We start from the raw sequence: 14,505 nt of genomic DNA, 5'->3' as shown, positions 1-14,505 counted from the left end.
TGTATTATGTTTGACAATTGTTCAAAGCAATTGTCTATTCCTAATAACGTAACTTGAAAACTATTGATTGAATATTGAAACTTTAAATCCATTTAGGTACTTAGATAAGTTTTCCCAGAAAAAGTTTTTAAAAGCATACAGGATTTATGAGCACATACAAATAACATAATTCGCTAACTATTGTTGTAAACAATTACAAAACATCTAAATAAGATTAATTATTTTCATAACCCATTCATATTTCAAAACTGATGATTTTTTGCTAAAATATTTTAAGAATGTAATAAGCAATGTCAAGACATAGACACGTTGGCACAACGGTCACAGTACTGGTTTGTGGCTGTTGCCCTGGCAGTTATGTGTTCAATCCCTGCACATGATAAACATTTTTATTGGCAATACCGATGTTTGCCATGATCTGGGTGTTTATGCAGTCTCCCCACCGTGCCTCGGAGACAACATTAATCCATTGGTCCCGATTGTTATCATGTACACCTGATAGCGATTGTTACTCATAGTAGGGAATATATCTGCCACCCTGCATTGGAGCAGTGTGATGGATTAAGGTCTGATCCTTGTCCTACATAAGAAAAGAAGCCTATTCCCAACAGTGGGATATTACAGACTGGAGTATAATAAACAAGGTTACTATGTTCCCAAACAAATAGATCATAAAATAACTTTGCTGTGAAATTTAGGCCATTTGTATTTATTATACATTCGCATGATATTAATAAATTGAAGTGCATGTCTAGTAGACATTATGCCTATTATGTTACTCCAAATTATTACATTTAAATTCGCATTGGCTTTTTAAAATTAAAGGAATTGCATATTGTAAATTCAATTTGTCCACCAACTTCAATTAATTATTTGAGGAAAAATCTATTTACTTACTTTAAACCATATTTTTTTTTTATAATAGCTAAAAAGATTGTTTTATGTAATTTACATAGATGTCACAGATAACAATCAATATGTAGTATTATTAACAGAAATAAAATTAATTAAATCGCATAGCTCTCTTTTTTTCACTTTTGTCTCATTAAGTTACATTGTATTATACTTTAAATAACTTACCTATAAATCTGACGTTTCCTACTGATCTCATTCTTACACGCCTATTTTCTTCCTCAAGTTGAAGTTGAAGCTCTTTCTTTTTAACCTGAAATTTAAATTTTAATTTAGTTTTTTTTTTATAACCTTATTAAAATTGATGACAAAAATAAACAGAACCAAAAACATACAGGATCAGTACATTCTGCCATTTCTTTCTCTAGCTTGAGAATATTTTCATCTACTTTGTCTGTGATAAACTGGTTTTGACATTTGCTAATAATTAACGCTCGGAAATTGACACATTGATCAGGAGCATTATCAGCTGGTACCTGCAATAACACAGAAATTAATAACAGAAATATTCAGTACAGCAAACTTAAATTAAATAATAGTATCAAACATTGATAAATTTATTTACATACCTTAAGCATCGATAGCTTACTACACATAGCAGCATAAGCTTCAGAGAAATTAGGTTCATCTATGGCCTTTTCAAAGACCAAATCAATAACACCTTCAAGACGAGCCTGAGTGTTAATGTCCAGGGTTTTGACTTTGTCAAGTAATGTATCGAATTTTTGAGGAGTTAATTTATTCAATATACCACGGAACTTCTTATATAAGTCCTAAAATTTTTTTATCAAAATGTTAATGTTATTTATGTATAGGCAAAATAATTAAAATGCACTTTAAGTTAATGAATTATAATTACCTGAGTCTTAAACTCTTCCTCTGTAAGACTCTCCTTCTTGAAGCGAGTGGGCCTCCACGCATCCTTGGTCTGATTAAGTTTTACTTCTTCCCTCAACGAGAGCGACACATGTATTACTGGTTTATGAGTACTGCTACCACTAGCAGGTGTCAACTTTACACTCCCTTTACCTTGATGATAAACTGTATTATTAATTTTTTTATAGTAAATTTCAATTCCACATATTAAAAAAATATTTACCCATACCACTTTGAGGAATATTTCTACCATCCTTTTTAGGTTCTCTGGGAACATTACTTCTTGATCCCACACCAGCATTTTTCAAAAAGTTAGGGAAGAGCGAATCATTCATGGGTCTTGAAATAGGACTGAAGGTCATAGTTTCTTGAATGGGGGACTGAAACCATAGTATGAAATATTAACTAAAGAAATAAACCTACTCAATTATACCTGCAATAGAAAATATGTAGAAAATGTACACTCACCCTCATGACATTGCATGTCTCTAGTAATGGGACATTTGGTTTGTTTTTTGAAAGAGGATCGTCTTTTATCTGCATAAGAAGGCCAATATCATAATATTTTTTCCCTGATTTGTTCATTGGCGACCATTGATCTGGCGATAAAAAATAGTAACTTATAACAAGAAAAACCACAACGTTTATAATATTTGGTTAATCTAATTATCATTTGACAAATTTTAAACAGCATTCTAAATACAAACCTTCGGAGTACTTGTACTTAGGCACAAAAACAGCAGAAGTGGTCGCTGCAGGTGGTGCAGCAGGTTTATCTGCTTCAACTAACTTTTCTCCATCTTTAGACAAGGATATTTCCTGTTCCTTACTTACTTTATCAGTCTCATCTTTACCATTCTCATATGATTCACCTTTGTTCATATTAACTTCACTACTTGCCATTTTATTAGCCTTTTTATTTTTATTAGTTGTGTTTTTTACACTTTTTTCACTTTTATTGCCGTCATCTTTCGCTGTCTCAACCTTATTTACCTCAGCGGGATTCCCATTTGAAGTTTCTTCATCTAAAATATAGCGCAATTAATTATGTATGTAAAATTTCAATTTAAATGATGTTTAAACATGAAACTTAGCAATATGACTTGACATATTTACCCAAATATAAGAAGAATTACACAAACCTGTTGTTGTATTAAGGTTAATATCTTTCATTTTAGAATCAGGGTGATTACGTGCTGCACTGGTTATGCTTTGAGTTAACTTAACCTGCGCTTGAATTGCGCTTGATTCGTCTGTTGTGGAAACTTCTTGTAAAGATTGCTCCTTTGCAACTTTCTCAATACTAGCTGATAAAAGTTCTGTGGCAGTGGGTGTAGCTTTCACAGGGATGTCGTTCCCTCTGTTTATCACAACCTCAATATTTTTATCAATGACAGAAATCTCAGTCTCATTTGTTGCTGATAACTGGTTTGCTGTTTTTGTTGTCTCTTTATTAAGATTTGAAGTGGGTTGACTAGTTGAAGGTTTGATAGCATCCACTAAACTATCAACTGAACTAATCTCTGTAAATTGTAATTTTATTTATTACACAATTGTAAATAATAAAGATAAACACTACATAATATAGAGAAATGTGAAACTGTATTCAACTTATTATGTCAGGGCCAATTTGCAATAGAATAAGAAATACAACTAGTACAGAATAAATTAAAATAACATATGAATTTAAATGTGAAACTATGACCCATTGACAACAATAGTCCTAAGTACATAATAGTCTTCATAATCAATGCAACAAAGACTGGACTAACCACCTGGCACTAAATTTAAAAAATAATCACTGATTCTTACTTTCACTTTTAAAAAATCAATTATATTGATTGACTTAATGTAAATAAAATGCAAGTAACAATTATAGCATTCATATAACTGTCACTGTAGATACTGTACTGTTATAGACACATCAGATACCCAACAAACCAAAGTAATAACGTTAGTATGTACGAATTATACAAATACCCACACCTATTTATTTGCATATCTATAAAAAGGTAAAATCGGCATAAGAAGACGCCACTAAGGTAGAAAATACATTAAATCTATACAAAAATCATTACAAAACTGATTTAAGTTGTTTTAAATAGCACAGAACGATTTGACTATTGTAAAATGGCAGAGTTCAACAGTTCATACCGAAACGTCGAATACATGATCGTAAATACATAAAAATCAATTAATAATTATGAAATATATCAAAAAATAGTCAAAATCACTAGTTCATATCACCAGTTTTCAGTAATTCTTAATGTCGTCTATTAGTTTTGAGAAGCAAGTTCGAAGTCTATAAATAGAGATGTGAGATATTTCCACGTGGGAGTTCTACCTCGCTCAGTACCTGACAATATTCGACTAAATAAATTGTGGCACTGGTGTCTTGATTATATCACAGTTTTTAATATCCTAAAAACTTACAAAGTCTCAGTTTAATGTAATAACGCAACAATATGGTAAAAGAAAGTCGATGCAAAAGGTCACGCAAGGATCTAAAATAAATTTTACACTTGTGTCACTTTAATCACTTTTCTTATATTTTAACTAACGTATAAATTTGTAAGAATAATAATCTAAATTGAGTTCATTAAATTGTAAAAAAAGGTTGAGAATAATAAAGTTAAATTATTTAAAACGCAGCCATGCTCAAAGTGACTGTGAAGTAAAAGCCGCCATGTTGAATCGTTCCATGCGGACAGGCGACCTAATGCAACTAGTGTTGTGCGCAGGTACAAAATCGATCGCGGTTTTTAGTAACTTAACGATTTTCAAAAATATTGAATATTGGGTTTTATTGATTCTGCAACGATTTTTAAATAATAATTTACTAATTATTTAATAATCATCGCATACTTGCAAATTATTCGTATGTTACTTTTTTTTAACTCTTTATTTGAGTTTTAAGTACTTTTATCAAATCAGTAATAGTACGACTAATCAGAAAGTAATAACTGCAAGAGTTCATTTTTTGTTACTCAAAAACTTGGGTTTGGAAAAATTGGTTTTGGAAACACGTGTGTGAATTAAACTTTCAAAGTAGTTTGTTATCTATGACGTCAGTGTAACCATATAAAATAAATTTGGATAAATTATTTTTATATGGTCATATAGTGAAAGTCAAATATTAGTTATATTATATATTATAAACGATATATACAACGATATGTTATAAATATCGTTTCATTTAAAAAGACTAAATTTCAACAATGTATATTATATCTTATCAATACCATGGCGTATTTGATAAGATGGAATGTATATATTTAATAAATCGCTAACTCTCCTTGCTATGCCGTAACTTTAGAAAGATCTTTATGACTTAATACGTCTTCTTTTGTAAGGTTTTCATAATTTATAGAAGATTCTTACGCTAAAGAAATTGCGGAAATAATTGGAAAACTCTAAAAACATTATTATTTACACTGCAAGCGTTTGACAGTTCGCAAAACGTCTGTGGTCTCATCGCAAAGAGCAACACGGAGGGGAGTAGCCATTTACACGCGTTCCCTTCTGTCAAGGTATAAGGCCAAATGGCCATATGCGTACAATAAAACTAGTTGCAGCCGCACTGATCACTAGACTAAATCTAGTTGCGCGATTGCATCAATGTCCTTCAAAAAATGCCAAATTGTTCTGTTTTTTTTGCTGCAAAAAGAGATCTGTCACGTCAAATTTACTAAAATATGGCGTTACCTTTCATACGTAAGTATTTTTTAATCACATCATTACTTCTATACTTCTTTTAAACTTAAAAATTACAAATATTATCGGTCGTGTTGACTCGATTTGTTTACCAACACAGGCCGCTCGCCCTCATACAATATGTGGATCGGTCGAGCGACTGATCGGAGTCTATTTCCGAGAAGTCACTGTCGCCGAGCGATAGTGTTGTTACCGGTATGTTTGTAGATAGTTATCGATAAAAACGGCAAAGGCAAAAGAGGAGATAGACATTTTTGAGATTTTGATTTATTTAAAATATTATATTGCTAGCTTTTTTTAATAAACACAATTATATAATAAAATTGCATTAAATTAAATATAACATCACACTACTTCTTTTTATTCCAATTCTTTTTCAGTTAAAGCTGTTCAACTTTGGAACGCTCTACATCTTCCTATAAAACAAGCCCAATCCCTGTCTTGCTTTAGAAAATACATCAAGGCGCACTATTTGTCACTTTGTACGTCATAATTGTTTTTTTTTTTTTTTTATCTCTGCATAACATAATGTAGGAGTATTGCTTCACGTGTATTTTGTAATGTATGTATTGTGCTGTATATGTATATTTGTATTCGATAGTTGATATTGTTCTAGGTGACACTAATTGTCACTTCTCTGTGTACACTTCCCTACCGCTGTCACTACGCTGTGTCCTATATGCCCAAAGGTTGTCTGGCAGAGATCGCTACTCTAGCGATAAGACCGGCTTTGTACACTGTTTTTTTATTTGTAATATGTTATTGTGTTGATTGTTGTTGTGTACAATAAAGAGTATCTATCTATCTATACACGTATTATGAGTATTAACACATTTTACTAGAATTACTTAATGTGAACTTCGACCATAATGTTTTATATAAAAATTTGGCAGGTTTTCTAAAAATCCAAATTTAAGGGATACATGGAATTTTTTTGTAATAACAGACTAACCTGGACGCCCACAAAAAATAGTGTAATTTGTTCAGATCATATCAATACCACTAACTTTCAAGTGTTGGCGAACAATAGAAGAAAATTAGTCGAGGGCACCAAACCAACAATAACGGCACACTGTTTTTGTCCCGTAAGTTTTTTTTGTCTCATGTACAAGGTAATCAATATATGGTTGACCTTAGTCATAGTAGTGAAATGAGGCTTATATTTATCAACTTTGAAAATTAACAATGTTAAATCCATCCTTTCAGAGTCATCAACAAATCATTCAATCTAGCAGATGACATGCTATCATCTTATGATACCATTAGTGCTACGCTCCCTATTCCTGATTCGTTGACATCACCGTGTACATCATCAACTCCTCAAAATGTGGGTTAACTTTAAATCGTTTATTGTAGACTGGCATTGTTTGGTACAACAACGTTGCACCAAACGTACTGTGACATAATTATAATAGTTAGACATATGCTGTCGCGACACTTTTTAACCGACTTCCAAAAAGGGAGGAGGTTCTCAATTCGACTGTTTTTTTTTAATGTATGTTACTTCAGAACTTTTGACTGGGTGGACCGATTTTGATGATTTTTAATTTAATAGAAAGCTGATGTTCATCATGTGGTCGCGTTCAAAATTTTTTTTGACATAAACTTCGTTTAAATGCTTCTTTTTTTGCAGAGAGTTCATTTAAGCAGTTTGTTAAGTAAACAAATTTTGTAAATATAATGTTACGCACTAAATGTGGCCAACGTAAAAAACAAAAAATAATTTAGCGATTTGATTTGCGATTTGATTGAAGAATGGTATAAAAAACTCGCGAATCGTTAAAGTGAGTTTCGTCTCTAGAACACAGGATCGAGTGTAGAGTATATGTAAAACAAGGGACAAGGTAGGGGTGAAAGCGACAATAGCAGAGGTAAACAGTGTATACGCAGTAAATGTACGAAAAAGGAGGTAGTCCGGTATGGACATTTCTACTGCCGTAACACCTACCTGTAATCTTCAGTCTCGTGAACAAGACATTCCTAGATAGTGTCGAAATATTGAGTTCCGATAAATAAAAATAAAAAACATGGTACATATACCGTTTTAAATAATTTTAGTAATTTTTAATTAATTTTAAAAAGTGCTAACAAAAGAAAATATATTTTTTTTCAATGAGTAACAATTATAATTATGAGAAAAAGTTATACAAAAATACCAAAATAGTGTCTCTCACATATGGGACAAACATTTTTCTCATCATTATCGTCATCGTCGTCTGTCAGCTCTAGAACTACATCCCCCTAGGTCATCGCTACTTGTCGAAGAAGATCTTTGTCTTTTTTTTTTTTTGAGTTTTCCTTTATTTTTTCTTTGGAGTGTCGTTTTTATTATTTTGTGCTTATTTTTTTTTTTCATTATTGTTATTTTGATGATGATTTTCTTGTATTTTTAGTGTTTAAACCTGAAGTCTATGGTTGCTGAATTAGTAGTGATGATGCTAGACAATTTTCCTTGTCTTTGCCTATGTTGGTTTCAGTTTCATAGGCATTTTTTTCGGGCTAGTTGAAGCAATTTTTTTTCTGGTCATTATTTGTAAACAAAGTGGAATCCTGCAAGATAGATGTAATTTAATTGCTAAGAGTTTTAGAACTATCAATATAGAGTATTCGAACAAATACTCTAGGAAGATATTTCTGTTTACTGGCCATACACCAGCTGTCCGAAATCAATTTGAAATAGTACCAATCACTGCAGCTCGTCCGTGAGGTTCATAAACTTAACGACCAGGATCTGTCCTTAGCCATTTTTCCCCAGCTTGTATGTATAATCTCATCGGCTTAAAGAAATAATGTCTAGTGGTTGAAGCTGATGAGTAGTGTCCCAGGCAGTTACTGCATTATCGTACCATTCGCTTTGACCAAAACTAATACCTGCAGATTTTTTGAGTGTGTTGTATGTAGAACACGACTGAAAACACTCAATGAAACACTTACTTCTCACTTCAAATCTATAGTTATTTATTCACAATACACACTCTTAACTATATTGATTAAGTTGTCACACTAATCACTTATACTCCATGTATCGAGTAGCAACGTTAGCCGGAATAATTAAGCATAGCTGCTTCTTCACATACAAATTATCATATTTATAGGACAACAATTCCGCCAATACATAACAAAGATGGCGAATGACCAATCAGAAAATTAGTATAAACTATTCGGAAGATGGTGTCTCCATCTTTATGCTCTTCCGGTACTCCAACAAATAATAATCACAATAAAAACGATACAATGTTATAAAATTATTAGAAGCTGACATTTAAATGATGACGGTATTTATTGTTAGTTGTGACTGATTAATCGTAAATGAATAGGTATTAACCATTCGGAAGATGGCGTCATCATCTTTGTACTGTTCCGGTATTAAGCGAATAAACAATAAGAGTAATATCGACACAAAATTTAATATTTTAATAATTGTCAGAATCACATATTTGTATGACTATCAAGCAATAGAAGAAATTTATTGTAGGTGATGGTTTGACTACATTAATAAAATACTTATTCCATTCAACAAATAATGTATGTAGCATTTATGTAGCCAGATTCGGAAATAGCAATAACACTACCCTCAGGTGTGCCATTTCCCATTCTTTTAAAAATAAGCATTGGTGAGCCGAGCCGAGTTCACGCCATTTTTGGCGTGAATCTGTGTAGGCCTACATCCAGCAGCGCACTGTAATAGACTGAAATAATGATGATGATGATGATGATGATGATGATGATGATGATGATGATGATGAGGCCATTTTCATCAATTATCTTTTTCTAACAGATCATACAAACTATAAACATTTTACGTATTACAGCCCTTTACTCTGTTTATGGATGTTATTTCAGGCTGTCTTACCCCCAGTTCTAAATGACGGCTTTTAAAAGCGTAAAACCAAGTTTTGCCAGTCATTTTTCTTATTTTGTTAAATTTGGGAGAGATGTTATCTTTTTCTGCTATGTCAAAACTGAATTTCTTAAGGTCACTGATACTCAATCCAAAAAAAATCTTTTATGTCTAGAATGTGGTCTCCCTTTACGAAAAGTCAAATCGTTGTCAAAATTACTTCGTTTTCGAGCTAAACGTAAAGCAGTTTTTAGTAGGCTTTGGGACAGAATATCTAATTCAAACTCATTTCTTTTTCTAAAGCCGACAATGCCCTTTCTACGTCCTCTTCCTTCCATTTATAACATTTTCTTTGATCACTGAATTTAGATTGAAATACGTAGAAAAATGTAGAAAAACTCTAATTTAACTTTTTAATGAGCGATTTCTTAGATACACGCGTCAAAATTTAGAGCCAATACTAACAAACAATTCTTTTCTCTCAAACTAAATTGCGCTTCTCAGACGTCAACACAAAACAAATAATTGTATTTGCAGGCAAACGAAAAAAAACCGACTTCAATTATATTGACAAGTAATACAACGTAGGTAGATGAAAAAATAGTCAAGTAAATACGCGTTATCAAAGATTACTTCAAAAGTTGTAATCAGATCTCGATGAAATTTAAATGTGACCACATGATAAACATCGGCTTTCGATTAAATTAAAAATCATTAAAATCGGTACACCCAGTCAAAAGTTATGCAGATTTTCAAGTTTCCCTCGATTTCTCTGGGATCCCTTCATCAGATCATGGTTTCCTTATCATGGTACCACACCGGGGATATTTTATTTCGAACAAAAAAAGAATTATCAAAATCGATTCATAAACGATGAAGTTATCGCCGAACACACATTAAAATCCAATATATAAAATTCTCGTGTCGCGGTGTTTGTAAACTCCTCCGAAACGGCTTGACCGATTCTCATGAAATTTTGTGTGCGTATTGGGTAGGTCTGAGAATCGAACAACATCTATTTTTCATCCCCCTAAATTTTAAGGGTAGTCCACCACTAAATATTTTTTTTAATTTGTAGATAAATTATTTTTTTTTTATTTTTATTTTTTATGATACAACATTATAAAATACATACAACCCTAAATTTTCGACCCTCTACGATGAACCCCTATATTTTAATTGTTAATTATAAACTTTAATTTATTTGGCAAGTTTTTTATTTTTATTTTGTCATGACTTAGAATTAAAAAAAAATATTACTCTTAATTTTCCACCTCTCTACGATCAACCCCTATTTTTCCATCGCAATTTTTATTTTTTATTATTTTTAATAATTTCCTTTAATTATGATTTTTTTTCTCAATTCAATTTCATCTACCTTCGCCTTGCTAGATGTCTACTGTTGTCACCAGATATCGAGAATTGTAATCTAAGATATATTAGTTACTTTAATAAAGATTAATTTATTAAACTAAATAAAGCATACTTTCAGTGTCTACAACGCTTTCGATTATAAGTAAATCCCCGAACACTTATAGTCGATAGTTTATTGGCAAAACAACATTTGCCGTGTCAGCATATATATATATATACGGTCGAATTGAGTAACCTCCTCCTTTTTTTTGCAGTCAGTTAAAAATAGTTAAGGACTTTGTCAGCACTCATTTTTATGTTGCCAGGAAAGAAAAATAGTGACATTTAGTAGGAAAATTTTTCAAGTGGTACAATATACCACTCTCCCCTATACATAATAAACATCTCTGATTTTTTTTTCTTGGTATTACTTTATTCTTAAAGTTTTGTCAATAATTTCAATCTTAACACAGCAACCACAGGGTAATATTTTAGGTTTCTATTCCTTATAAAAGTGTAATTAATTTTCTTTAATTTTAAATTTAAAAAAAAAAATCGGATGCACCTTAAAGTCGTGCTATTAAAGAAACTATTATAAATGGTGACCAGTGTCTTATTTTAAACTGGACAGTATTTGCATATATATATTTCATTTGTCACATGAAATAATGACAAGACATTAAAACGGTATTATGAAATAATCATACCGCGTATATACCTATATGTATTATAACTCATGTTTATGTATCATTTTACAATCTATTCTAAATCAATTTAATAAAATTTTTCTTCATTTGTTAGGTACTGACTTAAAAAAATAATATAAGGTTTAAATATAGAAAGATATCTATAATAACAGTAACATATTATGAATACATGTAATTAATGGTCTTTATTATAAATATTATAGATCACGTTTTTTGAGTGGACTAAACCTCATTAACCTTGACAAGTTATGACTTATGCTAATCAGTCTTACTAACTTTAACACAATTATGAAGTTTCATTAGAATAACTACTGCGTCAGTGCACAGTCTTCGTTCCGTCAATAGTTAATATTAAAAACTACATTTGTCCACGCAATTTTTTTTTTTTTTTTTTTTAGTATTAATACCTTCCGTGGGCCTTAAGAAACTTACAAAAAATTAGCCACATTAGCCAAATAGGTCGAGCCATTCTCGAGTTATGCGCTTAGTAACATTCATTTTTATTTATATAGAAGATTACTTTTTTACCTTTTAAGACCATAATTATAATTTTGTATGTGTATTTAAAGTTGACACATACCTACGAGCCTAAACTCGCATAAGCTCTCAATAATAATATTATTTTAATAGTACTCTGTATTATTATCATAGTTTTGGGATAAAATATAAATTGTACTCACCGACAGATGTTGGTCCATTTGGCTTAGGGATATCCTTTTCTAGACTGTCTTTAGGTTTCGGAGTTAGAGGCTTCTCTTTATCCTCTGATTTCATTCTATCTCTAGGCTCTCTTATTCTTTGAGGCTGCGGAGCGGGCATAGAGAGAGATAGGGAAGCGGAGCCAGAGTCAGTAGGCATGTTTATCGATACAGGCGGAGTCGCAGGCGTTACTATCGATTGTATATTTATTGCTTGAGGAACTATAGAACTCACACTATCTGATTGCTTTTCTAATTCATCTTGAGGCACAAGTGGTTTATTCTTAGCATGTTTTTGTTGTTTGTTATTAAGTAAATTCTTACTATTATCTACAGCTAAAGGTTGATTCAATTCCGTAGATTTCTGAATTTGCTTATTATTGACTGGCAATTTAGGCACTACGACAGGATTATCCGATATAGCGGACACTACCGGCGTCTCGTTTGTTTCTACGATTTCAGTTCCTGCATTTTTATTATCGCTAACATTTAATATCTCAGACTTTACTATATTATTATTATTAATAGTACTTATTGCATTAGTTTGAGGTGGATTAGAGCTTGCCGTTGTAATAGGCACTTCGACGTTTTTAGAAACAAAGTTCGATTTACTAGCACTTTCACTTGGCGTTGGTTGATTTGCAGCTTCGTTCACCATCCGTGAAAACTCCTCGGCAAAACTATGAATTGGCTCCTGCATATTTAATTAATATTGTATATTATAAAAGGGAAATGTTTATTCTTTTTTAAAATATTATTCCAACAATTGATCATATTTAATATTAAATAAAATTAAGATATATTTTAAAAATTATATTAGAGTGCAGTGTGTGAAAAAAAAAATTCGACCTTTATGATTAAATTATTTCGTAATTATTGAAGTTAGAGCCAGTCTTACCAATTGAGGAGTTTGTCGTTCACTGGATTCACCACTCATATATTGACTATCATTAGAGTATATTTCCGAGAATATATCTTGCTCTGTAACAAAACACACCATACTGTAATGTTATAAAATTAAAGTCAGATAAAGCAACAACAAAGGCAAAACAACAATGCGTTGACAAATCGGTGGATACAATTGGAGCAAATGGATAGTATGAATAATAAAGTAAGAAACAATTATTTAATTAATTACACATATACATTTTTAATTTACAATCAGTCTAGTTACTTTAGTTAATGACAACTTTTTTCAATCGATTTTTTTAAAATCTCTACTAATATTATAAATCTGAAGTTTTTTTGTGGGATGAACGAGCTAATCTCAGGAAACGCTGGTACGAATTGAAAAATTATCTATTTGTTAGATAGTCCAATTCTCGAGGATAGATATAATATTTTAGTACCATTATTCTCAACTTAACGTGGATGAAACCACAGCTAGTTTTAACTATAATAAACTTAGCATAACTAGCTTGATCCCAGGATCAAGATCCTGTCTATTTATGGCTTATTTAATTTGCGAGAAAGCCTGTGAACTATTTTATTAATAACTAGCTGACCCGTGCCCACTTCGTTATGCGTTAATCATTTTTGTGATGCAAATATATAGTAAAGTTTTAATCTCGATCGTATTTCTCCGACTTGATTTACATATACTATTACTTTTCAGAAAATTTTTTATTCAATTACAATTAAATATAGCCTATATCAGAGATTCATTTTTATAAAATATCGTTTTATCCCTCTAATGAAAAAATGGCTACAATATTGTTAGCATACGAAGGTAAATTTCGCAACTTTCAATCAAGTTGTAGTTGTTGTGGTGGGAAATCGGCCAGTCGGGATCGATCGTGAATCCACATGCATCCAGATCGATTTTTTTTCTTTTTTTTTTTCTAATTGCACTCATGACTTTTATTAAAATCGGAAAATATTATTAATATTTTATCAATATGTAATTCATATTTAAATATGATTTCAAATAAACACGATTTACTAAGAATACCGACCTAAGCTCGGTCACCCTACCTGGGTACTACCTATATTCTAAAATGAATACAAATCTATACAAATAAATAAATTTGGAATGTTTGTTTGTAATATTAAAATAACCGCTTTTTACTAAATGCATATGGATTTATAAACGGTACATATACCAAAATTACATTTTTTACAATTTTTGTCTGTCTGTTTGATCCGGCTAATCTCTGAAACGGCTGGGCCGATTTTGACGGGATTTTCACTGGCTAGCTGATGCAATAAAAGAGTAATTTAGGCTACTTTTATTTTACAAATTTATTTATTTTATAAAAGGGAACTAAACAATAACTTTTTTGTTTAAATTCCACGCGGACGAAGTCGCGGGCAAAGCTATTACTAAATATAATATCGATCCCTTTTTAACCGACTTCCAAAAAGGAGGAGGTTCTCAATTCGACGGTATTTTTTATTTTTTTTT

At 31.4% G+C, this 14,505-nt stretch overlaps 1 protein-coding gene and 1 long non-coding RNA gene across 2 annotated transcripts in view; both read right to left on the bottom strand.

Moving 5' to 3' along the window:
• Window positions 1–14,505, bottom strand: part of LOC123668837 (eukaryotic translation initiation factor 4 gamma 3-like) — a 40,057-nt gene that overhangs the window by 5,412 nt on the left and 20,140 nt on the right. The window contains exons 9-18 of the mRNA XM_045602527.1: window positions 13,000–13,082; window positions 12,084–12,795; window positions 2,931–3,311; window positions 2,496–2,813; window positions 2,257–2,387; window positions 2,018–2,168; window positions 1,772–1,941; window positions 1,482–1,685; window positions 1,248–1,388; window positions 1,081–1,165 (exon numbers count right to left, since the gene is read on the bottom strand). Coding sequence (XP_045458483.1) covers window positions 1,081–1,165; window positions 1,248–1,388; window positions 1,482–1,685; window positions 1,772–1,941; window positions 2,018–2,168; window positions 2,257–2,387; window positions 2,496–2,813; window positions 2,931–3,311; window positions 12,084–12,795; window positions 13,000–13,082 — 2,376 coding nt within the window. The remainder of the gene's footprint in view (window positions 1–1,080; window positions 1,166–1,247; window positions 1,389–1,481; window positions 1,686–1,771; window positions 1,942–2,017; window positions 2,169–2,256; window positions 2,388–2,495; window positions 2,814–2,930; window positions 3,312–12,083; window positions 12,796–12,999; window positions 13,083–14,505) is intronic.
• Window positions 7,889–8,895, bottom strand: LOC123668976. The gene is made up of 2 exons (XR_006745651.1): window positions 8,437–8,895; window positions 7,889–8,052 (listed from the first exon to the last, which is right to left on the bottom strand). It is a non-coding gene; the product is annotated as an uncharacterized LOC123668976 (long non-coding RNA).

The sequence above is a fragment of the Melitaea cinxia genome, chromosome Z (genome assembly GCF_905220565.1).
Source record: "Melitaea cinxia chromosome Z, ilMelCinx1.1, whole genome shotgun sequence".
NCBI classification, from domain to species: Eukaryota; Metazoa; Arthropoda; class Insecta; order Lepidoptera; family Nymphalidae; genus Melitaea; species Melitaea cinxia.
Note: the sequence above shows the minus strand (reverse complement) of the source record. Positions and strands in the feature narration are given on the sequence as shown.